Source organism: Mus musculus, chromosome 2 (genome assembly GCF_000001635.26).
Source record: "Mus musculus strain C57BL/6J chromosome 2, GRCm38.p6 C57BL/6J".
In the NCBI taxonomy this organism is placed as follows: Eukaryota; Metazoa; Chordata; class Mammalia; order Rodentia; family Muridae; genus Mus; species Mus musculus.
This window is the reverse complement of record NC_000068.7, coordinates 155701673-155729475: the sequence shown is the minus strand read 5'-3', so window position 1 is coordinate 155729475 and position 27803 is coordinate 155701673. Positions and strand designations below refer to the sequence as shown.

Here is a 27803-nt window from a genome sequence, read left to right as displayed (position 1 = left end):
AGTCAGGAAGTGAGAGGCTTCTTGCCCAACGCGCAGGCGTCGTGGTGCGTATCCCCGGAAGAACCAGCCGCGGCTCGGAGGATGAGCTGGTGGCGGTGGCTGCAGCTGCTGCGGCGGCACTGACAGGACACGAGCTCTATGCCTTTCCGGCTACTCATCCCGCTCGGCCTCGTGTGCGTGCTGCTACCCCTGCACCATGGTGCGCCAGGCCCCGACGGCACCGCGCCCGACCCCGCCCACTACAGGTGAAGGGGGCCAGGCTCCCGCTCTCTACGGCTGGGGAGTGGCAAGCGCCCACCGGGTCCCTTCCCTTCCCTCCACCCCAGGACCCCCACCCTGACGTGCTCTGGTCCCGCTGCTGGGCCCTCGGCAGAAATCATTTTGTGGTTCCCATTCTCCGTCCTGTGTCTGGTCCTTTCTCCCGCCTGGTTTTGTGTTCTGGCCCCCTACCTTATTTCTCATCCCTCGAACCAGGGAGCGAGTCAAGGCCATGTTCTACCACGCCTACGACAGTTACCTGGAAAATGCCTTTCCCTACGATGAGCTGAGACCTCTCACCTGTGATGGGCACGACACCTGGGGCAGGTAGAGCCAGCTTGAGGGCCAAGGGGGTTGGCCGGGATCATAGGAGGGCTGGTGGCTTCATGGTCTCACTGATTGTGGAAAGTTTCCGACCTGGGCTGATTCAACCCCGTCCCCTCAGTCCAAACCAGCGCTGTCAGAACTACACAGCTTTTCACAGTACAAAAAAGTCTTGGCTTAACTTGGCAGGCTAGCCCTCTGGACTCACCTCAGCCGAACAGGCAACCACGTATGAGGACTTGGGGACATTTCTGGAGTCACAAAATATTTTGAAAAAACTCCCGGGAGTCAGGAAACTCAACTCCTTCATTTTATAGGTGGGCGCACAGGCCCAGGAGGAACGTTATTCTCCCCACAGTTAAGACCCTTTGTAGTTGGTGTACTCTTTATGACTGAAAAATATTTCCCGTCTAGCTTCATACCAACTCCTCTCACCGCCATACATACAAGTCACCTGATTCATTTTCGTTTAGTAATTCTGTGTTACCATATCATCTTTTCATTTTCACTGGAATAAAGAACCCAGTCGAGCAAAGAATCATTGCATTAGCCAAAACTGACACTAGGGCTGTAATCCTGAGTTGGTTTTTGTTTTGTTTTGTTTTGCTTCGTTTTTATAGAATGATTTATTGATTTAGTGCGCACTGGCTGTTTGCCTGTATCTATAACCATGTGAGGGTGTCAGGTTCCCTGGAACTTGAACTACAGACAGTGTGAGGTGCCCTGTGGGTATGAGATGATCAACCAGTGCTCTCAACCACTGAGCCATCTCTCCAGTTGCTGAGGTCTTTTATTTCTTGCTTGCTTGCTTGTTTGAGATAGGTCTCACATAGCTCAGGCTGGCCTCAGACTTACCACATCGCCAACAATGACCATGAACTTGGGGTGCTCCTGCCTCTCCTTCCCAGGTGCTGGATTGCAGGTGCTCCCTCTCACCCCTGCCTCATTATCCTCGTACTACAAATATTTATACGTGATAGCATGCTCTCTGATGCCAGGGGCTAGGCAAGTAAGCTAGGAACGTGTGCCAATTTTTATTTCTTAGTTGGAACAGAAAGCAAGTGCAAACACATGGCTCACTGAGCAGGATAGAGTCATGCTTGCTGAGTATCTCATTCCTTAGGTCTACAACCTGTGTATGTCCTGTAGATCATTGTAGAATGTTCTCAGTTTATACAATTACACAGGTGTGCATATACGTGTTATGTGTTTATTGAGACAGGATCTTGCTATATGGCCCAGACTAGTTTTAAACTCTCAGGCCTTCTGAATCCCTATCATCCCCCCACCCCCCGTGCTGGGACTGCAGGCATATCTCACACCTGGCTACTGTGTATCTTTGTAAAAAAAAAATCACCTTATTAAAGGTATAATTGCCATGTAATAAAGTACCCCCTTTAAAATGTATAGTAATCACCATCACAACTAGCAGATAGAAGAATACTTCTTTAACCTAAAAAAAAGTGCGCCTTATGTATTATCCCTCTGTGGTTACTGGCCCTAACAGCAGCACATTTGCTTTCTGTCAGTATGGCTTTTTAAATTTTATTAGTAGTATATGTGTTTGCTTTGCATGAATTTAGGCACACCATATGTGTGCAGGAGCCTGTGGGGGCTCCTGGCTAGAGTCCCTGGAACTGAAGTTGCTAGCAGCTGTGAACCCCCACATTGCTGCTGGGAACTAAACTCAGGTCCTCTCCAAGAGCAGTAAGGGCTCTCAAGCCCTGAGCTGTCTGTCCAGCCCCCTCCCAGCACTGTGAAATGCAGATGAAAACATGCTGTGTGGCTTACTTCATACACCGTGTTTTCCACTGAACAGCATGATCATCTTGTTAGTACACAGAACTCCCGATAACCTTAATAATGTCATACATTTGTACTTGTTTGTATCCGTTTGTCTGTCACTCTTCAACTTGTGAGCAACTGGTAGTTTCTAGTCTTTTGATGTCATACGTAACACATTCCCCAACTCTTACCACGCCGTAATTCCGTGCTGCCTCTCTATAGTAGGGAAGAATGCCAGGAGACATAGGTGACCTGTTAATTACAGTACTGCTGCACCAGGCAGTCAAGGGACTCGGAGTTTCCCTCTGATTCCTCTGTTATAACTGTAAGTGGGATGGATAGGGACATGGCTATGCCTCGCTTAGATCTGGGCAGTTGTGAATCTGGTGTTTGATGTTCTTATGAAGCAGCGGGACTTTTTTGTCTTTTCACAGTTTTTCTCTGACGCTAATTGATGCCCTGGACACCTTGCTGGTAAGTATCCCATCTGTTTGTTTCCCACTCTGTCATTGCCCAACCGACATCCTTCCTCTTTTAATAGCTTGTCTGTGGGTGCAAAGTAAATTCCTCCCCTAGGCCTTTCATCTCATGATTCTGAGCCACCAGACTCTGGTTACCCAACTGCATAGGAGGGAATGCCAAGTTCCAAGAGAAACCAACTCGCACAGGTTCATTTGTTCGTTGAGCAAATATTTGCAGGGGGCCTGTGGTAGACATGCATAGCTCAGTGAGAGACAGAGGGACATTGACACCGTCCTTTTCAAAAGCTTATTATATTCTAGTTAGCCACGTGCAGTGACAAAAAGAGAATAACAAAGCCAACCACTCTGTCACATACATGGCTTGTACGAAGTCCTTTACAGGTTATACTAGTCACTTTCTATCATCGCGGCGACCACACGAGAGAGAGAGAGAGAGAGAGAGAGAGAGAGAGAGAGAGAGAGAGAGAGAGAGAGAGAGAGAACATCTTAAAAGGAGGAAGAATGTATTTTGGCTCACAGTCCCAGAGGCCTCATACACGGTGGCCTACCCCATGTGCTTGGGCAATAATGTGGCAGAGAGATGATGCTTTGTCTCATGGTTGATAGGAGTCAGAGATCAGGAGACAGGAATGGGCCAAGGACAAGGTACCCACCCCAAGTTGTGCCTCCCACCCCCAACTTACTTCCTCCACTTGATAAGGTTTCCATAACCTGTGCTGCCTCCTGGGAACCTAGGCTTCGCGCAGCTTGTCATGATTGCTTCTTACTCAAATTGCAACACATGCATTGTGCTATTTAGTCCCTTCCCATAGTCTCCTGGCTTTATTAGTTCATTCTTTTATTCCTTTTTACAGCTGAGGAAATAGGATTCTTAGGAATGCAATGCTGAGAAAGGTAAAAACAGAACTCGGACCTAAACTTAACTTTATGTGACACCAATCCTTGATTGCCTTCTGCCCTGCTTACTCCCTTCCAGGGTTTTGTTGTTTAGCCAGGAAGACCTCAAACTTGGTAATCCTCTTGCCTCAGCCTCCCAAGTGCTGAGATTATAAAGATTTACCAGTATGCCTGGCCACTTCTCATTTTTATACATCTATAGTATTTATATGACTATGAACACTACGTAGATATGGTTTGGCTTATACTTTTTGTTTAATGTTAATTTGTATGTTTCTATCTATCTATCAATCTATCAAATATTTATTGAGGACAGCTATGTACCAAGCATGGTGCTAAACTTTGAAGTCAAAATGGTAGGTTCAAACAGAAATGATCTACACTTACCTGGAGTTTGAGATGTTAGCACCAGGATCAAAAAATAGCAATAAAAGATGATAACCACATATTGAGGCCAAAGCTTTGTATTGCAAAGGCCCAAACACAAAATGATCTGGTGTGTGCCTTTAGCTCTGGCACTCAGAAAGAAGAAGCAGAGGCAGGCTGATCTCTGAGGTCAAGGAGTGACCTGTGGAGTGAGTTCCAGGACAGCTAGAGCTATATAAAAGAAACTATCTCAAAAAAAAAAAAAAACCCTAAACAAACAACAAACACCGATCTGACCTAGCCAAGGATTTTGGAGAACTTCTCTGAGGCAGTGATGTGCAGCTGGAGTTAGAATTTGACGGAGAAGCTGGCAGTAACTGGGAAGGTGATAGAAGAGGGTGCTGTAGGCCAGCTAGCATGGAGGCTTTGTGGCAGGAGAGTAAAGCGGGTGAGTGGAAGGGAGGCAGTGTGCTGGGGTTGAGAGAGAGAAGGGTATGTGGGGTCTGGAGGTGGACGCTCCACTTCACCGCATTGTGATCATTCACTGGACAATACAGGAGCTCCACTGGCATCTCTTACGTACAAGTCAGGAAGTGGTGAGATGACAGCTTTGAGATCACTGGCCGCCTTGTAAACAAGATTTGTGTTCTCATTCACCACATTTGCCAAGTAATTGCTTCCTGAGCTGTGTCTGGCACTCTGAGGAAGTACAAGAATGGGAGATGCCTCTGCTGTTGTGAAGGGGAACGGAGACCCTAACAGTAGAATACATAGAGCTCAGAAGGACTTTTAGAAGAAGAAAAGGTTGAGAGAAGTACCAGGCATCCTAGAGTAGGTGACACAGGCCAGGGAAGGCTTGGATTTATAAATGGAAGACGTAGGAGGGAGCTACTTCTGGTGGAGGAAACAGGAAACTGAGGAAGACTGGGCACAGAGGAAGGTGAATGGTGAAAGAGACAGGACAGAGGTAGGCTGGCTCCAGGTCCTAGAGAAACTGAGTGTTGGGATAGTCAGGAATTGTCTGGGCTACAAATTGCAGAACCTCGATTCAACTGACTGAGATAAGAAGACAAACTTACTGAATCAGATAACTAAAAAGCCCAGGTCAAGGCTGACCTCAGACCCGATCCAGACAGACAAATGACGTCAATCAGAGTCCCCTTCCACCTTTTATCTCTGCTTTCTTGGCTGCTGTGTTCTCAGTCTCCATAAAAGGTCGGTCAGCCAATTGCCATTCCTATCTCCTTCTTCGCAAGTTTAAGAAACAGTATGTTCAAAGAAGCACCCTTCCCCCTTAGTCCAAGCAGTAAGTCTTCATAGGTCAGGCTTGGGTCACATATATATTCCCGAACTGTCTCTGGTAAAGGGGTATGGTATTACGGCTGATACCAGTAAGACACCCACTCCACAGCTGGGGACATGGGGTCCTGAATTACAGGAGTGACTCTGGGAAGAAGAGTATTCAAGGGAAATTTGGGGTGATAATAGCAGAAAAAACGGTAATATTATGTGTCAAGCTAGGTGGGGTGGCACGTGACTGTAAACGCAGCGATAGTTGGAGTCGGGAACATCAGCAGTCCGAGGCCATTCTTGCCTTACATAGTGAGTTCGAGGCCAGCCTGGTCTGTACGAGAACATCTCAAACAAACAAGTTTGTTCTCTCCCTCCCTCCCTCCTCCTCTCTCTCCTTCTCTCCCCTCCCCTATCCCCTCTCTCTCTCCATGTATGTATATTCATATACAACACATATATGTATATACAAGTATATATGTAGATGCACATATACATATCTAGCATTGGACTAGATTTAACCAGATTTATTTTCCCAAGTAAAGGAAAGGATATGGTTTAGGCGATAGACTACTTGCCTTCTGCATGCAGCCATGAGTTCAATCCCCATCAACCTCAGATGGATAAGAACCACAAAGCTACATGAAAATGCGACTCATCCTTTAAGCATACGGTTTGGGGGCTGGAGAGGTGGCTCAGTGGTTAAGAGAACTGTTACTCTCGCAGAGGACCTAAGTTTCGGTCTCAGTACCCATACGGTAGCTCACAGCCATCTGCAACTCCAGTGGGAGGAGACCCACCCCACCTCACCCCACACACTTCTCTCCTCCAAGAGCAGCAAGTGCCAACGTGGCACTCTTGACTATGGAGGCAAAACACTCACACACGCAAATAACATTTTCAAAAAGGAAAAGAAAAGCCAAAAGGTAATTTCTTTTTTCTTTTAGCAATGAGTCAGCTACTCGACGATGCCATCAGAGACAGGCTCTTTGTCCCTTCCTAGTCACCCGTCGTTGGCTTTTATTCTCATGTTTTACCCCGTGGTGAAACACAGCTGCCACCACACCAGAAACTGAGTCTGCTTGCAAGGCAGAAAAGCAGGGGCAGAATAGAAACCATGCTAGCCATATCTGCCATCAGGAAAAGATTTGTTCCCAAAGGTGTACTTCACAAGGACCCCGGTTAGGGCGACACCGCGAAGGAGGCGGGGAACGGTAGTGCCAGGGTTCTTGGCCTCTGTGGCAGAGGCTTTGGGATAAAGAGGACTGGGAAGCAGCTGGTGCTGTTTTCCACAAAGTGGGGAGGACAGAGAGGTAGAAACAATTGCTGTCCACTTCCGATCCCCGCTTTGTTTATGTGGGATCCCTTTAAATGGGCGCCAGGAAACCACGCGGGCTGGGTTTCTGCGAGGTTGCTGGCTCAGTGTACCCGAACCCAGGACAGAGAGGTTCTGACTGAAAAGTGTGGGTCACACCAGCACCTGAACTGTTTCCGTGCCCAGAGGAGCCACGTGGTCAGGGTTCTCTTTCATTCCAGATTTTGGGGAATACCTCTGAATTCCAAAGAGTAGTGGAGGTTCTTCAGGACAATGTGGACTTTGATATCGACGTGAACGCCTCTGTGTTCGAAACCAACATCCGAGGTAAGGGTTGCTTTTTAGGGCCTGTAGGAGAGATTGGAGTTGTCACTGACAAGCAGAATGGCAGGCGAGGCCTTCAAGAGTCCTCTTTCCAGGGCACTGCTCCAGACTAGTGACTGACAGCGGTGCTGCCTTCCGGGATGTCTTAGTCAGGGTTCTACTGCTGTGAACAGACACCATGACCAAGGCAATGCTTATAAAAACAACATTTAACTGGGGCAGGCTTCCAAGTTCAGAGGTCCAGTTCATTATCATCAAGGCAGCAGCATGGCAGCATCCAGGCAGGCATGGTGCAGGAGGAGCTGAGAGTTCTTCATTTTCATCTGAAGGCTACTAGTAGAATACTGACTTCCAGGCAGCTAGGATGAGGGTCTTAAAGCCCACACCCACAGTGACACACCTACTCCAACAAGGCCACACCTCCAAATAGTGCCACTCCCTGGGCCAAACGTATTCAAACTTTGACATAGGGTAAATAACATTTATTTGGAGTTTGAGCAAGCAAGGTATAACTCTGCCTTCTTGGAGGTTATTGTAGCCAGTAGACCTTTGTGGGATAATTGAAATGTTTTTTGATTTGGTTTATTTTCTTTTATTGTTTTTTTGCTTTTTGAGACATAGTCATACTATGATAACTCTGGCTGGTCAGAAACTGGCTATGTGGTCTACAAACTCAAATATCTGCCGTCTCTGCCTCCCTAGTGCTAGGTTTAAAGCCATGCACCACCACACCCTACTTTCTGTCTGTTTGTTTTTGGATTTTTTTGAGACTTGGTCTCACACTGTTGCCAAGGCCAGATCCCAGCTCACTATGCAGTACTCAGTCATCCTTTTGCCTCGGCCTGCAGAGCGCTGAGATCATAGGCGTCAACCGCCGCACCCAGCTCCCATTTTCCCTTTTATTAATGTTAAAGTTGTGCATAGTTCTTTTAAAATAGTTTCCCTAACAAATCGAACGAACAACTTACCTAAGTCTAGAAGTGGTGAGAAATTAATTATATTCTTCCTAAATGATAGACACACCTCGGAGAACATCTTGACACACGGTCTATAGTTCCACGTTTAGTTCTTTACAGTTGAACTTTAGGTTTACTCGTGTATTTAGCACCGTGCATGCGTGTGTGTTCCTGCAAGTGTGTGTGCATGTGTATAGCCAGGGTCAGCTCCCGTGTTTCTCAGCAGCAGCGGTTCACCTTGTTTTCCGAGACAGGCTCTCACTGGGACCTGGGCCTTGCTGACTGTGCTAGGCTGACAGGGCCAGGAGCTTCCTCAGCATGGGGCCTATGAGTGAGTGTGCACCTTCACACTCTGTTTATGTGGATGTTAAGGGTGGGATTCGGATATTCACACTTACCAGGCACGCACTGTAAAAGCTGAGCCAACTCCCACCCTGTCACCTACCACCTTCTGACAGTGCTTCAGTGTCTCAGGTCTTATGTGGGCTCCGCCTTTCTCTAGAGAGCTTGAGAGTTTTCCTTTGTGTGGCTGTGCCGTAGGCAAACTTTCTTAGGTTTCGATTGCATGAAAATGTCTTTGCCTCACTGCCTTGGTCTTTGGGAGATTTTATCACTGCAGGCATAGCTTCTGCTAACGATATTCTCTCTACCTTCTGTCAGACTTGCCCCAGTGCTTTGTCTCAGTTCCTCATAGGCAGGAAGAAGGGAGACCCAGAGCTCAAGGCCACAGGTTATGTTTTGTCTGAGGGCACTTCCTGGTATCTGGTTAGCGTGTATTTCCAGTCACAGAATCACTGTCTCCATTATACGTCCTGAATATTGTGTGATAAGTCAAAAGAAAAGATGGGGGTAATGACAAGTGTCTTCTCATCTTCTGACATGGTAACAGAAGAGTGACAAGCTGAAGGGAGCAGAGCTTTAGAATTGGGCAGGCCGTCCTACCAGCTGTCAGACAGGTAACCCAGAGCAAGTCAGTTTGCTTCTCTGAACCTTAAAATTCATGTCTGCAAGATGGGGCAGCATCACCTAGAACCTGGTCTGTACTGGGGGCTTCAAAAGGTGGTCACTGTTCTGTGACCCACCAAGGGAAAAACTTTGTTAATGTTATCAAATAGGTGGAATTAAGGGTGACTTTATTGATTATTCTAAAACAGTAGTTGTCAACCTATGGGTCCCAGACCCCTTTGGGAGTCGAATGGCTTTCACAGGGGTTGTCTAAGACCATCAGAAAAAAAATGATGTCATGACTCATATGAGTAGCAAAATTACAATTATGAAGTAAAAACAAAAATAATGTTATGGTTGGGGGTCACTACAGTATGAGGAACTGTACTAAGGGTCACCGAGTTAGGAGGGTTGAGAACCACTGCTTTAAAATATTTTAATTTTTTTAAGGTGTATTACATTTACTCATTTATTGTATGGTGTGAGTGAACCCAAAGACACAGTATATGTGTGGAGGACAGAGAACAACTTCTCTTCTCCCACCATGTGGGGCTGGGGATGGAACTCAGGTTTTCAGGCCTGGCAGCGGGTGCCTTCACTCACTGACCTATCTGGATAGTCCTTTAAAAATGCATCCTTTGAAAATGTCATAGATGTGTATACTATACCTTGGTTATATCCAACTCAAATCCCTCTTCTCACTCCCTCCAGAACCTGCCCCCAATACTTCCTCCACTACCCTTCATATCTAGTTAATGCTGCCTGCCCATGGTTTTGTGGCCATCCATTCAAGCATGGGCAGCCTACCAGCGGCCAAACCACTGAAGAAAATGATTCCCTAGCCCTCAGAGCCATCAGTTACCAGTGGTTGCTCAGGTAGGGCTGGAGCCATGTGAGCTCCTGTCCCATTCATAAAGGGATGCTTACTAGCCTGGCACTGTGCAGGTAACCACTGGTGTTGTGAGGTCAGGAGTGCAGGGGCCATATCATGTCCCAGCACTTACTTCTCTCCATGCCTTTTGCATTCACTCCATGTCTCTTCCAAGCCTTGACTATGGTCCAGATGCTCTGTGGACTGAGTGTGATCCAGATGCTGCTGAGTGAGTGTGGTCCAGATGCTCTGTGGAGTGAGTGTGGTCCAGATGCTCTGTGGTGTGAGTATGGTCCAGATGCTCTGTGGAGTGAGTGTGATCCAGGTGCTCTGTGGACTGAGTGTGATCCAGATGCTGCTGAGTAAGTGTGGTCCAGATGCTGCTGAGTGAGTGTGATCCAGATGCTGCTGAGTGAGTGTGATCCAGATGCTGCTGAGTGAGTGTGGTCCAGATGCTCTGTGGAGTGAGTGTGGTCCAGATGCTGCTGAGTGAGTGTGATCCAGATGCTGCTGAGTGAGTGTGGTCCAGATGCTGCTGAGTGAGTGTGGTCCAGATGCTCTGTGGACTGAGTGTGATCTAGATGCTGTGTTGAGGGTTAAGAACTCAGCAGGCACTTCCTCTCGCCACTTTGACCAGTTATGAACTCTGGTCTGTGCATGGAGAATAAGTGGAGTGCTACAATACTGACTACTTTCAGAGAAGCTCTTTCTGCAGTACTGATCTGTGAGTATAAAAATAAATATTTGAAAGGCGTTTGATAATGTGCCTATATAGTGAGCCAACAGTAGTAGGTTCACTCTGGGAACCTGTGACCTCCCTCACCATGGGCTTTTGATCAAGTTTATGTTATGAAGATATAAATTTTCCCCTGTGGAGCAAGCCTCAAACCTAATCAGAAAGTGGTTGGTTACTCCACGAGTCCCATGCCAGTGTTGCACCAGTGAACAGTCTTGGTAGACAGGTCGGTACTGCAGCATTCAGGGTTCGTTGCTGAGTTGTGTATTGACACTTTTCTCCAGTCTGCATAGCACCTTGTGGCACTATGAAAGCCAATAGAATTGTTTGTTTTTCAAGGCAGGATCTCACTATATAGTCCAGGCTAGCTTTAAATACTCTCTACTTCCCAGGCACTGGGATTAGAGGTGTATGTCACTCTTCTTGGGTAGAAATGGCGTTTTCATTAGCTCCTTCCTAGTGAGGTACAGTTGTAGTTTGCGTAAGAGAGAAACTGGTCCTTAGGACCCTGACAGCTGTGTTTTCTGCCATCTTCAGTGGTAGGAGGACTCCTTTCTGCTCATCTCTTGTCAAAGAAGGCCGGTGTGGAGGTGGAAGCCGGGTGGCCTTGTTCTGGGCCTCTCCTCAGGATGGCGGAGGAAGCAGCCCGGAAACTCCTCCCAGGTAAGAGCCAGGCAGAGATGGGGGCGGGGGGGGGGGGGAGGGGGGACTCACTATGGGGCTCTGGCTGGCTGGTAACTCACTATATAGACAGGGCTTACCTTGAGATTTTGACAGCCCTGCCTCTGTCTCCAGAGCTGAGCTGACCACCATGTCTGGCTCTAGTCTTCTCTTGCTGGAGGTGAAAATGATAATGCTGAAATTTTTCCCTGATTTTTTTTTTTTTTAACCTCAAATTTTTACTTCTGGCCCTTTAGAAACCACCCACAATGAAAATCAGAGGAGTTCTCACTGTAGAAAGCAGCAGAGTCCTAAGCATTTTCAGGCCTGCTGAGGGTGTTGGCTCAGGCTGGCTAAGCTGATATTACTACTGTCTGCAGGTATAGGCCAGAAGTGAGTCTCATAGGTTCGTGGTCCTTACATTTGCTTCAGTGAGCCCTCTGGCCCCTCCCAAGCCACAGGATGCTAGGGTAAGAGGACCCCAGGGAATAGCTTTGGTCCAAGCATCAGGAGCTGTGAGTTCTAGGCATTCCTCTGCCACCTGGCATCTTGACCACATCCCTCTCCTGCTCCATGGCTCAGTTTCTCTGCTAACCATAGTTCTTACCTGCTAGATGTGCCTATTAGATGGCTAATCTAAGGTTAGACGGGAGAAGATGCTTGGCCCAGATAAGAGGGATTTGTTTCTGTGATTAAGCCATGTTCAGGACTTCAAGCCAAGCCTCACTGTTTTTTATCCAGTGGGGCCATCAACGCTGAGCTCGGCCGTGTCAGCTGGACACTGTGTTCCCTTCTGGGTGTGGTAGAAGTCTAGGGATCTCACGCCCAGACACGTGACTGCGGCTGCATGCACTCCGCTAGCTTCTTGGCCACCTCACTTATTTGTCTCTCAAGTGCAGCATTCGCCTCTCAGCCCCAGGGAGGTCCAAGCGAGAGGGCCAGCTGGGTTCAGGTCTCACAGCCCATGGCTCACAGCCGTGTGATTCATCCTTATTGCCCCTTCTGTTTTTTTCCCCATTTAAAAGTGATTTGCAGTGAGTAATATACATATTCTAAAGTCCATATTGAGTAATTAGAAAGCCAGCAGCAGTGTGGGTCTCAGAGGATTCTCTGACCCTTGCTTTAATACTTCCTGCCTGTCCCTAGAATATTTCTTTGAGCCTTTTCTTGCTCATGGTCCTTTCCCCTTGCCTGCCCTGTGCCAGAAAGCAGGTTTCATTCCTCCAGCAGACAGCAGATCTGGTGCTTATAGCGTTTATGAGTTTTGACAACTTAGTTCACAATTTGGTGACGTGTAGACTGCCCTGACGTGGTTGACCTTTGGGCCTGGAGAGGAAACCTCTATCCTAGGCTCATTGTCAAGTTCTTCCCTGGACGTGGGATAGGATGGGCAGAGCCCTGGGCTGGATTTGAAGGGGTGAGGTCCGGGCAGGCATTTCCAGTTCCTTCTCTGTATGACTCTCCTGTGTGACCTTTAGCTGAGTCGCTTGTCACTGGCGTGATGCTCCCACCTGTAAGTAGGGGTCGTATTGTACCAGTGGTTTGGTTGGTTCCTATTTTTAGATTTTATTTTAAAAATAATTTTGTCCCTGAACTTTTATTCAAATCAGGGATCTAAAATCGACTCCTCTGCCAGTCTGTTTCATTTGGTGAGAGTCTGTGAGTAACTTCCAGAATGGCCCCACTTCAGCCTAAAGCGTAAACCTTGCCTGCCTCACACTCAGTTATCCGCCAGGCTTTGGAAGGCATCGTGTGAAAAGTAGTAAAATAAAAAGTTGTGCCGGCTAACATGCGGTATGGAGCGTGGCAGCTGGGAGCTCAGCTCTTTCCAGCTCTCCTTACCACAGTGGGAACCCAAGGTATAGTGTTTGACAGCATCTGGGTTAGGCAGTTCAGGGTCCTGCAATGAGACATATTATCTTTCTCTGGCTCAGATATAACACCTAGGAAAAAAAAGAAAGCAGGGCTGACTGAGGCCCAAAGCTTGGGTTCTAACCGCCCATCTCTCTTCTTCTACCTGGAGTCATAAGTTTCTGACGGTTTAGCATTTCAGACCCCCACGGGCATGCCCTATGGAACTGTGAACCTGCTTCATGGCGTGAACCCTGGAGAGACCCCTGTTACCTGTACAGCAGGGATTGGGACCTTCATTGTGGAATTTGCTACCCTGAGCAGCCTCACCGGTGACCCTGTGTTTGAAGATGTGGCCAGAGTGGCCCTGATGCGTCTCTGGGAGAGCCGGTCAGATATCGGGCTGGTAGGTCAGCTCTTGGATTTCTTGTGTGAGCCCAGGCTTCTGTGTCCCCCATTTATGAGACCCAGAGGTCTAAGGAATGAGGCCAGCCAAGGGAATCTTACAGCGATTGTAGGTGTGGTCCAGGGAACCAAACGTAGACTGAGCCTCCCTTTATACTTTGCCACAGAAGTTGCCACAGAAGGGGTTTCTGATGCAGTGATAAAACACCATGACCAAAAACAGCTGGGGTGGAATGGATTTATTTCATCTTGTAGTCTGTCATCCAGGGAAGTCAGGGCAGGAGCTTGAGGCAGAAACTGATTCAGAGGCCATGGGGGAGTGCCGATCACTGGCTTGCTACCTATGGCTTGCTCAGCTAGCTTTCTTAGAGCACCCAGGATCACCAGCCCAAGGGCTCCACTGCCCACAGTGGAAACTTCTCCATCAGTCTTCAGTCATGAAGAAATGCCACACGCTTGCTCAGAGGCCAGTCTGCTAGGGGCATTTCTTCAGTTGAGGTTCTGCCCTCCAAAATGACTCTAGCTGTGTGAAGTTGACCTAAAACTGGCTGGCACAGGAGGGAAGAGAGGCAGATGTCTCATCCTTGGAGGGAACAGGGTTATGGTACACTGTGAGCCTGAGCCTCTCTTAATTCTAGGACGGAGTCATACACTCCACACCCCTGACTCACTGACCGTGGGTTATCAGCTCACCTGGCCATTGCAAAGCTGTGTTTCCTCCTCAAACACTGGTGCTGAGAGATGTTCAATGGCTGCTCTGTGAAAACAGAATGTTTCCAGAACAGTTACGTTAGGGGATTCTTGCATATGGCATCCGGATTTTTTTTTTAACTATTTTTAGTCATGAAGAACTTGAACAGAATAAAAGTTATTAATTGCAATGGTAAAGGAATCTCTTTCCCAAGCATATTTGACCCGAGGGCTTCATTTTCCCTTCAGTTCCTATTAATAAATAGAAGTTGAAGACATTCCAGGCCAGCTAACCCTCAGAGCTAAGCAAATCCTACCATGGATAAAGCAGTGGCCCTGACAGCAATTAGGACAGTGACACTGGATTCAGTTCAGGTCTTGCAGATGCTAAGCAGACATTCTACTGCCGAGCTTCACTGGATTCAAGCTGTGGCCCTGCTGCAAGGCTGTTGAACCTCGCTGGTCCTCAGATATTCCAGCAGTGATGTTACTGTATTAAAGACTATGCCGAGCCACTATAACTCCTTGTGTTTAAAAGTGACTTTATGCAGAGTTCTGTGCTGGCAGTTTAGAGAGTGGAGCATGTCTGAGGCATCAGGAAATCCTTTTAGATGCCCCTCTGGAGGCCCACGATAACATCCTTAGTCCACTGCAGCCAAGTTTTGCTACAGCCTGGGAACCATGGTGGACTTTGATGGCACCCCATCCGTACCCCTTCTCCTTTACCATCCCTGTGGGCTTTGGGCAAAAAGGTGGGAGACTACTCTGCTTTGCTTTTGGCTGGAAGTCCCACGTGCCGTGAACAGTTCTCCACCGTGACTGACACTGTGGTGTCTGTGTGCGCTCACTCTGAGGGGCATCTTCTGTATCTGTTTCCAGATCCCAGCAGAGTTGCCCTCAGTGACCTCCAGTGGCACCTGCCTGATCCCTCACGAGATGGTTGCTTCCCTGCCTGTTCCACTTACCCCTTCCTCCCATACTGGTATTTCCAGGAACTCGCCTTCCAAATGAAGGTCGTTCAGTCTTCCTAGATGAGGGGTCCTGAAGGAACACAGAATGCTTAGTTGTATCTTCTCAGTTGATTGTAAACCAGCTGAAGTGAGGCTCCCAGGAGAGTCCAAGTTATTTGGGAAACTCTTTTCATGTTTAACTTTAGAAGGCTTTATAGTCATGGGGTTCAAAGGCCAAAGCATACACAAAAGGTACCCAGTGACACTGGTGGAGTCCCCTCTGATCCCAGCCCCCCAGCTGTCTAATTCCTTTCCATAGAAGCAACTTCTCTCTCAGCTTCCTAAGTCTTTCCTGAATTTGTTTCTGTGTGTGCGTGTGTGTGTGTGTGTGTGTGTGTGTGTGTGTGTGTGTGTGTGCATGCGCATGTATGCGTGTGCGTGTGCGTGTGCGTGTGCATGCGTGAACTGTTTTGCTTTTGGCTTTTTGATACTGAGGATGGAACTGGGGTCTTGCAGATGCTAAGCAGACTTTCTACTGCCGAGCTTCACGCCCAGCTCTCTTGAGTTTCTAGACACTGGAGTCACAAACTTGCCTTGAGTCCAAGACAGATTCTAGAAACCAGTTCTCATCTCTCACCTACACTCTCTCTAAGCCAGAGCGAATATGTTAGGTCATTCTTTCTTTCTCATTTTTGTCTAATGTGCTAAGTCCTTTCAAATGTGCACGAGCCGTGTCTCCCCAGCAGAGACGCGCAGGAAGGCTAGCTGTGGTGCAGCCTCATGCCCTCCTCCAAAGGTGCATGTCTTAAGGAAGTACCGAGGTGCCTGCCTGGCGTCTTACAGGGCAGAGTGCTGAGTGTGTCCATCCTGAGGGTTGTGTTTCTCTTGTAGGTTGGCAATCACATCGATGTGCTCACTGGCAAGTGGGTGGCCCAGGATGCAGGCATCGGGGCTGGTGTGGATTCCTATTTTGAGTACCTGGTAAAAGGAGCCATCCTTCTTCAGGATAAGAAACTCATGGCCATGTTCCTAGGTAAAGGGGCCGGGTAAGGGGGCTTCTCCTATGGCTCTCCTGTTGATTGTGCTCTATTGTGTGTGTCACATTACTGCCAAGTGCCTACAGAACCTACCCGTTCTGCATCCAGAGCCACTGAGGGTCTTCATGCACACTGTGCCTCTTCATAGTTTCTTTTTCTGTTTTATGGTCTGTTTGTTTTCTAAAAAAGATTTATTTATTATTTATACAGTGTTTTGCCTGCATATACACTTACGGGCCAGAAGAAGAGGGTACCAGATCTCACTCTAGATGGTTTTGAGCCACCATGTGGATGCTGGAAACTGAACTCAGGACCTCTGGAAGAGCAGCCAGTGCTCTTAACCTCTGAGCCATCTCACCAGCCCCCTGTTTTATGGTTTTGTTTGGTTTAAGTTTTGTTTCTATTTGTTTTACTTACTTATTTATGTATTTCTGGTTTTGAGTCAGCCTCATATAGCCTAGACTTGTCTTAAATTCTTTGTAGCCAAGGATAACCTTAAACTCTTTATTTTCCTACCTCTGCCTCTGTTGTGTGACACTATTCCTGAGGATACAAGAACAAACATCTCCCAGATAGGGAACCAGTGGCATACGGACACCATCAAGATCCATCTTGGTGAATAGTGAGTTTTATTGGGGTTACATAGAAATAAGTGAGGGGTTACTTACAGGAGCAGAAATGACTCAAAGATACCTGCATCACCAAAGCCCACCCCAGCATGAGTGAGAGCTCACAAAAGTTTTTGTTTTTCAAGACAGGGTTTCTCTGTATAGCCCTGGCTGTCCTGGAACTCACTCTGTAGACCAGGCTGGCCTCAAACTCAGAAACCTGCCTGCCTCTGCCTCCCGAGTGCACCACGCCCAGCTCTCACTTCTTTTCTAACCTGTGTCTGAATGAGCTTCCCTCCAACATGGAAGGCTTTAATCTTGGAGGGAACCGTTACACGTCAACCTTTCAGGCTGTTGGAGATACTGATTTCTCTGACTGGTCTGGATTCCCTACCTCCTGGCCACTTCACATGGTGCTTGCTTCTCCTGGTGTGTCTTCATGTATCTCCGTTCCATCCTCCCTTCAGAGTTTAGCTTACATGACCTGCCTAGTTAGCAGTATGCATCTCCTCTGAGTACTGAGCCTTTGGCATCTGCCCTGTGCCTTACTCATTTCTGGGTTTCTCCCAGTCTACAGCCAGACTTCTGGCTACTTTCTGGGTTCCTTTTCCTACCACCTTACTCCACTCCTATCCTACCCTTCCATCCCCCAACACGAGGTAGGAGAGAAAGGCACGAGGGGGAAGGTGATGTCAGTATCATTAGATGACTTTCTGCTGACTAGGGGCAAGTTTGATCTTCACTGTCAGGATATCCAATATCCAGGATATTCATCTTTTCATTTCTTTCTTTACTTTGGTGGTGGTGGTGGTGTGTGTTTTGAGACAGGGTTTCTCTGTGTAGCCCTGGCTGTCCTGGAACTCACTCTGTAGACCAGGCTGGCACACTCCCATGCTAGAACACAGAACAAACCATAGTCAGCTGCTGTGGAAAAGCAGGTCCACATCCCACGCCTGGGATCAAAACAAAAACATGTTCCTGTAACATTTCTGTGTCTTGTTTTTTTTTTTTTTTTTTTAAGAAACCAAAGTTCTCATTTCAGCAGTCCTTTAAGCTATACAGTAGGTCACATTTACCTGGTGAGTAAATACGTTGACCTTTCAGGCCAGCAGACACTATTATAACTCTCATGCAGGGCTGTCAGGCACACAGTGACAGCTGTCACAGCTACTGTTGATTTATTTGGTGCATATTTACTGGGTACCATTGAGATACCAACCACTGCGCCAAGCTGTGAGCATGGCTTGTTTAATTCTTATTACTACATTTTAGACATAGCGTATGATTGGTGTCTGCATTTGGTTTGTCCAGATTATATTTATTATGTATATTTATTATGCATTGTCCTAGGGGTGGGAATTCTGCAGTGAACACAAAACTAAACTCTTGACTCACGTCCTAGGGGAGAAATGTCACCTCAGCTTCCCACTGACACATCTGCTCCAATGGGGAGACTTTTGTCTTGTTGAAAACCAGATACTTTCCCAAATTAACACAGAATAAGTAGGCCTGAGGCTAAGGTGAGAGGACCATTTGCCCCAGGTCATAGCCAGCATATGGAACAGGAGGAGCTGGGCGTAAGCCTGGGCTTTCGATCACACGTTCCTGTCTAGTGCGCCTGCCTGATGTATCCCGATCTGCTTCACGGTTGGGCACTGCACAGCATTTCAGAGCATCTGCATGCTTCTGCTTCCGTTGTCGAGGCTTGTCTGTCTCTTCAGTCACCTGTGTCCATTGTGTCTTCCCCCGCCATGCAGAGTACAACAAAGCCATCCGGAATTACACGCACTTCGATGACTGGTACCTCTGGGTGCAGATGTACAAGGGGACCGTGTCAATGCCTGTCTTCCAGTCCTTGGAGGCCTACTGGCCTGGCCTTCAGGTAGGACTTGTCTGAGAGAGTGACGTTTCCCTGTGGTGTGAGAAGCCAGGCTTACTCTGATGTAGCAAATGAGGAACTTTGGTTGCCGGAGTACTCTGGGGCAGTGTGAGGAAGGAAGAACCAAAACAAGCCAGACAGATCTGACCTAAACGGGCTTTCCACGGGGAGCAGAGGAGCTGACTTCCCAGTTGGCTGTGGGTTTAGTGCTCCTGCAGCATCTCACAGCGTTGCTCCAGGCCGTGCAGGAACAGACGGCTGCTGGCAACAGCTGCTTTTCCACTGGGCATTTCTTTCAAATTCCCTCCTTGACACAGTGGCCTGCTCTGCCCACTATCCTGATTTTTTTCCCCTAATACAGTAGGATAGAGTTATAGTTAGAAGGGACCTTAGAGCCCATCTAATCTACCCCTACCTACACCAAAGTATTTCACCTACCAAAATATTTAATAATCTAAATATTTAATAATCTAAACATGCCTTTTGTTTGCTTTTGCTCTGAGTCAGGACCAAGCATATCCCACACTGGCCTTGAGTTTACTTTGTAATGGAGAGTGACCCTGAGCTTCTGGTCCCCCTGCCTCTACCTCCCAAGTGTTAAGAGAAAGACACTTAAGAGGCTGTGGGAATGGACAGCCAACCTTGTTTATACACACACACACATGCACAGGAACGTGCGTGCACACATAGAGAGTCAAGGAAACACGAAGAAACAAAGGTTGCTGTTGCACTACAGTAAACCACTGGGAGTAACAATTACAATTTAAAAATACTTACGTAGAATTTTAAAAAATAGGTAAGTGACCCAGCCATGGTGGCATATACCTTTAATTTCAGTACTTAGGAGGCAGAGGTAAGTGGATCTCTGTGAGTTCAAGGTCAGCCTGATCTACATAGTGAGATCCAGGGCAAACAGAATCATATGGTAAAACCCTGTCTGAAAAAAAGAAAGATGGAGAGATAGATAGATAGATAGATAGATAGATAGATAGATAGATAGATAGATAGATAGATAGATAGAGGACTCTTTAAATAGTCCTAACAGTAATTTATATCCTCTGATCCACAAATTCTCTATCTGGGTATTTGTCTCACAGAGACATTTTCATATGCTTCAAGTGACACACAGGCAGTATTTGTTGCAGCATTAATTGTTTAAAAAAATGGCAAAAGACTGGCAGCAAGCCAGATGAGTACTTATAGAATGGGTTCAACTACCGTCTAGGTGACAGAATGCTGTGCAGCTGTAGAAACAGAAGGACCCTCTTGGTATTCATGGAAGAAAACTGAGAAATATGATTGAACAGATAGGCAAAGTGCAGAGCAGTGTTCAGAAAGCTGTGTGTGGTGCAGGACCACCTCACACTCATTTCCTTACGTCTACGTAAAGAAACTTGGAAAGTTTATAAAGCCCGCTGGTAACATGGCTGTCGGCTGGAGGTGTGGAATCCTTGTGAGTCTTAGCGTTCATGCTCAGCCTCTCCCCTGTGCTTAGAATTTTAGACCAGCTGGCCAAAGTAAAAGCCTGACCATAGATGTCCAGAGACTTAATATGGAATCTCAGATCCTCAAGGTATCAGATAGCTGCTGAATTTTATGTCTAAGGGACAAGGCCCAGAGACGTTCACTTTGTGGCTCCGAGCTGCCATCAGTGGTCGACATCATCACTGACATCAGCTCTGCCGTTTCCTTGAGAGTGACTGACTGTGAAGTTTTCCCTGTGGGCTCTCTGCCTGAGTCCACTGACCTGATGAGCATTTTTTCCCACAGAGCCTTATTGGAGACATTGACAATGCCATGAGGACCTTTCTCAACTACTACACTGTATGGAAGCAGTTTGGGGGGCTGCCAGAATTCTACAACATTCCTCAGGGATACACAGTGGAGAAGCGAGAAGGCTACCCACTCCGACCGGGTAAGCAGGGTCTTTGGTCCATGGTCCACCTGCAGCTCTAGTTCTTCACGCCCTAACCGTTCACAGGTGCTCCCCCGCCCCCTAACTGTTCACAGGTGCTCCCCCCCCCCCCCGCTCCTTCCCTACCTTCTCTCACAGCTCTCAACTGTTTTCCTGTTAACTATGGAGACTGAGTTCTTCTGGGTTAAAGTGGCTTGCCCAAGGCTGTTAAGTGCAGGTCTCCCATCTAAGTCTCATGCTCTTTCAAACTTGGAGATACAAGAAAGGAAAGAGATGCCAGTCAGGCTGAGTCCTGGGGTCTTCTGACACCAGGACATCACAAACTAATGGCCTCTTCTGTCAGTGGTTTGTGTAAAGTACACTTCTACCGTATGGGACTGGGCCATTGAGTCCAAGGTCACCGTGTCTCATCCTTGCGAGCTCAGAGTCAAGGAGAGGATCACAGACTGAACACCAGTTCTGATGTCCTCTGTGGGGAGGGAAGAACTAGGGAGAGAGGCCAAGCTTGGTCAGCAGGTAGGCACATGGCCCAGCGTCAGCCAGGCCACATTATGGTTGTCTGGGCATGGTAGTCTCTGCACGTCCTCCCTTGCCACCTGAATTCCCCGTGAGCCACAAGACTAACATTCCTCCTGCCTCCCACTGTTCTGTGCTCTGTGCCCCATTCCTTCCCTCCTCTTGCTCCAGGGAATGCAGGAGCTTGGGAGTAGAGAGACCAGTACAGTGATGCTGGGAGAGGGGTCAGAGGTCACACAGGGGCTCTGCAGTTCTTGGTGTTTCTCAGACATTTGTTCTCATGTCGTTTTTGTTGTTGTTGTTTTGTTTTGTTTTGTTTTGTTTTAAAAAAAAAACAACAAAACTTTTGAGGAGGTTGGAGAGATGGCTCACAGGTCATGACTGCTCTTCCAGAGGACCTCACTTCAATTCCCAGCAGCCACACAGTAGCTCACAACTGTCTGTAACTCCAGTATCAGGGAATCCAATGCCCTCATACAGACATACATGCTGAAAAAATACTAATGCACACAAAATAAAAAAATAAATAAATTATTTAAAGAGGTACAGTTTTTTTCTTATAAAAAAAAAAAGGAAGGAAACTTTGGAAAAATCAGTCATATTTATCATTTCCAGGAGGTAAGATAAAACTCAGAGTTTCAACTACATATCAAATGCTCAGATGCAGTTTCAGCATTGGGTCTTCTAAGAAATCCCCATATAGTCATTGGGTCCAGTGGTTCTCTAACCTTGGCCTAGTCACCACCAGGGCAGGGAGCGCAATCACTGCAGGAATTCTAGGAGTGCAGTAGTTGAGTCACCTCTCCTTCCCCTGAACCATGGCAGGTGAGAGACAGGGTGCTGTTCTGAAGCCAAGCTGGCCAATGAGCGGACTGTGTTCTGAGTCTTTGATGGTACTTAAAGAACCTAGCCTGAAGTCCTTTAGAGGCCTTCACCTCCCTGGACTGCGCTTCAGAGTTGCCTGGGGAGGCATACAGCAGAGTACTGGCTCACACACTAGGTCCTTGTGTGAGAAAAAGAAAAAGTTGGCCTTGACCCAGCCAGCTGCTGGCAGCAGAGGGAGGCCTCCCAGGAGAGCACTGTCTTTTCTGTGCGTGTTCATCTGCCCTGGAATGCACCCTAGAAAGCCAGCAGAAGACTGTGGGATGAAGGGAGGCAGGTTCGGGAGAGCACACGAGACAGCCAGAGACTTGTTCTCCAGAGTAAGAGTATTCTGTGGACATAGCTCAGTGGTAGGTGGCGTGTGTGCCTTGCCTACGCACCGCCCTGGCTGTGTTCCCTGGCACTACAGAACGAGGGTCTGAGTGGATGGGTGAAAGCTAGAGTTCATCAGGAGGAACACAGCCAGGCAGAGGTGACAGGAGGGAGGGGACAGGGTCTTTCATTTGAGAAAAGGTAGGTATCAAGGTAGAAAGCAAAATGAAGGTGTGTGGCAGTGGCGCATGCCTATAATCCCATAATCCCAGTGCTCAGGAGGCAGAGGTAGGCAAGTCTCTGAGTTCAAGGCCAGCCTGCTCAATAGAGTGAGTTCCAGGACAGCCAGGGCTACACAGAGAAACCCTCTCTCAAAAAAACTAGAAAGAGAGAGAGAGAGAGAGAGAAAGAAAGAAAAGAAAGAAAGAGAAAGAAAAGAAAGAAGGAAAGAAAGAGAAAGGAGAGAGAGAAAGAAAGGAGAGAGAGAGAGAAAGAAAGAAAGAAAGAAAGAAAGAAAGAAAGAAAGAAAGAAAGAAAGAAAGAGAGAGGAAGAAGAAAGAAAGAAAGGAAGAAAGAGAGTAGATATAATGAACTCTCTTTTACTTCTACCCACTGAGGTTATCAGCAGCAGAAAAACATTTTCCCCATATTTGTATATATATTTACACACACACACACACACACACACACACACACACACACGTGTATGTATATGGCTATAGAATAGGACCCTGACTATAGAATAGGACCCTTCAGAGCATCTTCAACATCTTCTCATAGTCTCACATAGCTCAGGCTAGCCTTGAACTCACTGTACTGGTAAGGGTGATTTAGAACTCCTGATCCTCATGTTGTTATTGCCCAAGTGCTGGGATTTTAGGTGTGTGCCACCACGCCCAACTAACTTGTACTTAATTTTTTTCCCCTGTGGTGCTGTGAATCACCCTCAGTGCCTTTCACATGTTGGGCAGATGCCCCTTCCTAAAACTATGGTCCATGGTGTTCTTATCACATCACTGCTGGGAATAGCTGCCAGTCAGACAGCTGTGTGTGCTGCCGAGGTCAGGGAGGCCACAGACAATTTCGGTCACAACCTCTGCTGCCTGCCTTCTCTGCCTAGGAGAAGCCTGGCTGCCTCTCTTCCTAGGAGACGGGAGTCTGCTGCACTACACTGAGTACCAGAGTTGGTGCATCTTAGTTCTGAAGAGTAAGCCTGAGCACACTCAGTCTTTCCACTGTGTCAGGATCTATTTAATAATAAATTCATAAGCTTTGCTAGTAGCACTGTTTGCAGTTCACCAAGTAGTCCCAAAAGCTGTGCCATGATTCTCTCCAGGGGCGTTCTGGGGGCCAGGTATGGAGGGGAGGAGGCCTCCACTGGCTTCCCTGAGCAGGCCCCATGCCATGCCTGTCAGTCACTGAGAAGGTCCTGCTTGGCTTTACAGAGCTCATCGAGAGCGCAATGTACCTCTACCGCGCCACTGGGGATCCCACTCTCTTAGAACTTGGGAGAGACGCTGTGGAATCCATTGAGAAAATCAGCAAGGTGGAGTGTGGATTTGCCACGGTAAGTGTTTCAGGGGTTCGGGGAGTTGGAAGTGTTTCCTCTGGCGTCTCAAAGGCCATCATGGTTTGACAGTATTGGAGCTTTAGTACCAGAAGGAAGTAGTTGTAAAGTCATGAACAGAGAAGCTTGCTGAAGGCCATGTGTCTGGTGGAAGTGTGAAAGGTTAGCTAGGAGGGAAGACACAGTGACTCAGGACAGTCCAGGCCTTATTTGGGGAAAGATTCTGCAGAGGGGGCCTCTAGACTTAGAGCCCAGTGTCGTCTTACAAGCTGGTGTAGATACAGGACACACAGACAGGAGTGTGGGAGGGGGTTGGAAGTTTCTCTTTGGCCTGCAGTTTGTCATTGCTAGGGTAGGCAGTGAGTAGACAGTAGAAGAATGTTAGGTGACTGATAAAGCATCGTGCGTGGTGGCCTTTACATGGGGTCCCCAGGACAGGCAGACATATAAAGAAACAAGTTAATTTACTTTTAGAAGCCAAACTGTCATAGTTACTGGTATTCTCATAGTTCAACCAGAGTTTTACAAATGGCTGGGGCCTAGCTATCAAGGTAGATTAGACCCTAAGCCCCTGGCCTGCCTATGCCTGCGTCTGCGCTCCATCTGTTAGAATATGTGCTTTGCAAGGTGATGTTTATACAAAGTTTGTCAGAGGGCTTTTTAAGTGACTTTTGTTGTTGTTGTTGTTTTTTGTTTTTTTTGTTTTTTCGAGACAGGGTTTCTCTGTATAGCTCTGGTTGTCCTGGAACTCATTCCGTAGACCAGGCTGGCCTCAAACTCAGAAATCCACCTGCCTCTGCCTCCCGAGTGCTGGGATTAAAGGCGTGCGCCACCACCGCCCGGCTTTAAGTGACTCTTAGAGGAAATGTAGAGTCCTATAGCACTATATTCCAACATGGCACCTTAGTAAACAAATATGGCTTTCATGTGCCAGGCACTGTTCTAGGCCATGAGTTAGAGACACAGGCAGACCAGAACCCTTGCTCTCATGAGCTTACATTTTAGTTGGAAAAATAGGAAAATGTATGTGTCTGGGAGAGAAAGCAAGCTAGTGTAGTGTGGCTGTGTGGAGATGGGGCAGGGAGGGAAGCTGGCGGTCTGAAGGACAGGGCCGGGTCATGTAGAACCTGCACAGCACAGGAGAGAGAGGACTAGGGCTGGCTTGGGCTGAGAGCATTGGTAGGATCTACAACAGAGCAGTACCATCATCTGCTTTGTACTTTAGAAATAGCACCCCAGCAGCTCTGAGAGAGAGAGAGAGAGAGAGAGAGAGAGAGAGAGAGAGAGAGCGAACTGACATCCTTACAGTCCCCAACAGGCGACAGACAGACACTGTGTACACAAAAAGAGATGTAAAAGGCCGGGCGGTGGTGGCGCACGCCTTTAATCTCAACACTCGGGTGGCAGAGGCAGGAGGATTTCTGAGTTCGAGGACAGCCAGGGCTATACAGAGAAACCCTGTCTCGAAAAAAACAAAACAAAACAAAAAACAAAAAAAGAGAGAGATGTAAAAGAAAATATGCTGAGAATTTCCTGAGAGTCTAAAGGGTTTGTGTTGGGGTGTGGATTTCAAAATAAAACAACAAAACTCTAAAATTTTGTAATGTGACAAATTGTATAAATAAATAAAATTTTGTAAATGAAGTACAAATAGGTGTACTTTGTTCTCTTCGTGATGCTAAAGATTGAACCCAGGGCCTGGTGTATGCTGGGTAAGAGCTCTGCCACAGAGCTGCACCCCTGCTAGACTCATTCTGTGACAGAGAGGACCTGCAGTGAATAGGATAATAAAGCATGGTTTGTTTCGGCTTCCTGTGTGTTCAGTTCTCTGAAACACCAAGCAAGCCGTCCACTGGGAAGACAAAGCTCGTTTCCATGAAAAGGAGGCCTGCCAAGGTGCATGATGGGAACAGCCCTTCAGTCTTTGTCAAACAGGGAAGAAAATCTGACTTGGCCTTTCATTGAGTCACAGATTGTGCAAGCTAAATGCCCACTGAGAATTACTTTTGCTGAGATGTATTGGTAAATCTAAGAAGCTAAAAGTAATTTGTAGTAAATTATCCTACTAATCTCTGCCTGTAAACTTTTAAGTTTTTCTACAGCTGACCCCTAGTTAGTTATTTGCAGTAGTAAAATCCTGATGCTTATCAAAGAAGGGTCAGGTCAGTAATACTGTGTCACTGTTTGTCATGAGCACCGTGTCAGAGACAAATGGATGTGTGATGTCCTTCCATAGTGTCATGATTTATTTAATGATAAATTTATAAGCTACATAGATTTCATTGGCTGCAGCTTGCCAAGTTCCCCAGGTTCCACTGATAGCTGTCTGTTGGCAAACACAAATTTCTTTATTCTATTTTTTTTATTTTATTTATATGAGTAAATTTTAGCTGTCTTCAGACACACCAGAAGAGGGCATCAGACCCCATTACAGATGGTTGTGGGCCACCATGTGGTTGCTGGAAATTGAACTCAGGACCTCTGGAAGAGCAGCCAGTGTTCTTAACTGCTGAGCCATCTCTACAGCCCAGATTTCTTTATTCTGATCTTAACTAATAATATCGACTCTCAGGTTACATATTCTACATCACACAGGAGTTACATCTGTCTGTGTCTGAGGTGAACAGGTGATACAGTGGCAATAAAGGGTAAAGAGAGACAGCAGAGTTGAGGGAGTTGAGAGGCAGAGGGGCAGAGGCGCTTCTGTTCCCCGTCAGCCTCTTAGCTGGCTCCTTCACTTCCTGGGTTCTGTGTGCAAAAAAACTTCGCAAAGACCCTCAGGTGAGAGTGTGCTCTGTGTCTGGAACTGCCAGGAAAGCATCCCAGCAGGAAGAGGTCTGACCCACTGTCTAAGAGTACCTCAGGGGAGAGATGGAGGCAGGAAGCTCTGTCTGTGGTGATTCAGGTGAGAGGTGCTGGTGGCTTGGAAGGAATGAAACTGCGAGAAGTGATTCACCCAAAAGCCCTCAGCAGCAGAGCAATTAATAAAGGTGGCTGCCTGACCCGTACGCCCAGACCGTGTTCTGCTCTGACTCTCTTCTGCTTCTTCCATCCTGCCACAGATCAAGGACCTCCGGGACCACAAGCTTGACAACCGCATGGAGTCTTTCTTCCTGGCTGAAACTGTGAAATACCTCTATCTTCTGTTCCACCCAAACAACTTCATCCACAACAATGGCTCCACCTTTGACTCTGTGATGACTCCCCATGGGGAGTGCATCCTAGGAGCCGGGGGCTACATCTTCAACACGGAGGCTCACCCCATTGACCCTGCTGCCTTGCACTGCTGCCGGAGGCTCAAGGAGGAGCAGTGGGAAGTGGAGGACTTGATAAAGGAGTTCTACTCCCTCAAACAGAGCAGGCCAAAGAGAGCTCAGAGGAAGACAGTGAGGTCGGGGCCCTGGGAGCCCCAGTCAGGGCCAGCCACGCTCTCCTCACCTGCAAACCAGCCCAGGGAGAAGCAGCCTGCCCAGCAGCGAACCCCGCTTCTCAGCTGCCCCAGCCAGCCCTTCACCTCTAAGCTGGCATTGCTAGGCCAGGTTTTCCTAGACTCCTCATAGCCACTGGATAATTTTCTAATTTTTATTTTTTTGAGACTAAGCTCTAATAATAAATCTGCTTTTGGCTATCAGGTTTTACATGCTGGATTCTTGATAAAATTTCACTTAAAAAATAAGTTTTGTGCTTATACACCAAGACAGTTCAGAGCCCCCAGGGCTAAAAATTGGATCTCTCTTCCTTTCCTGGTATCTTTGAGGAAGGAGATGTCACCACCGTTTATTTCTTTGTCGGTTTTTCCAACATGCGCTTTCAACTTTTAGTTGTCCCCTTTATCCATGTGGCCTTCCAGGCAATACAGGTTTATTAAGCACCCTTGGGTGACAGCCATAACTGCAGAGAGTCAGCAGCACACAAAGGAAACGGGTTTCGTTCTTGTTGGAACTAGATTCCGGTAGAGAAAAATAAACAAGTCAGTCTATGG

The 27803-nt window shown here is 47.4% G+C and overlaps 1 protein-coding gene across 3 annotated transcripts; it reads left to right on the top strand.

Moving 5' to 3' along the window:
* Positions 1-27803, top strand: Edem2 (ER degradation enhancer, mannosidase alpha-like 2). Of its 3 annotated transcripts, NM_145537.2 has the most exons (11): positions 1-245; positions 475-585; positions 2802-2841; positions 6939-7044; positions 11087-11212; positions 13255-13466; positions 15997-16138; positions 18508-18632; positions 20400-20544; positions 23700-23821; positions 26884-27803. In NM_145537.2, exons 1-11 carry the CDS (start codon positions 139-141, stop codon positions 27379-27381), a joined length of 1734 nt encoding a protein of 577 aa, NP_663512.2. In that variant the 5' UTR covers positions 1-138; the 3' UTR covers positions 27382-27803. The 3 variants fall into 3 exon arrangements, 2 of the variants coding, with proteins under 2 accessions (NP_663512.2, XP_030102389.1); XR_866205.2 differs by lacking the exons at positions 23700-23821; positions 26884-27803 and adding an exon at positions 16353-16764 and having other exon boundaries at positions 6-245; positions 20400-20483; XM_030246529.1 differs by lacking the exon at positions 13255-13466 and having other exon boundaries at positions 14-245; positions 26884-27459.

Bases quoted from the DNA above. Each gene is read 5' to 3' on its own strand.
- Edem2 (NM_145537.2), top strand. From the start codon at position 139: ATGCCTTTCCGGCTACTCATCCCGCTCGGCCTCGTGTGCGTGCTGCTA. The intron at 13,467-15,996 runs GTAGGTCAGCTC...TTTCTCTTGTAG, and splicing joins GCCGGTCAGATATCGGGCTG to GTTGGCAATCACATCGATGT. The intron at 20,545-23,699 runs GTAAGCAGGGTC...TTGGCTTTACAG, and splicing joins AGGCTACCCACTCCGACCGG to AGCTCATCGAGAGCGCAATG.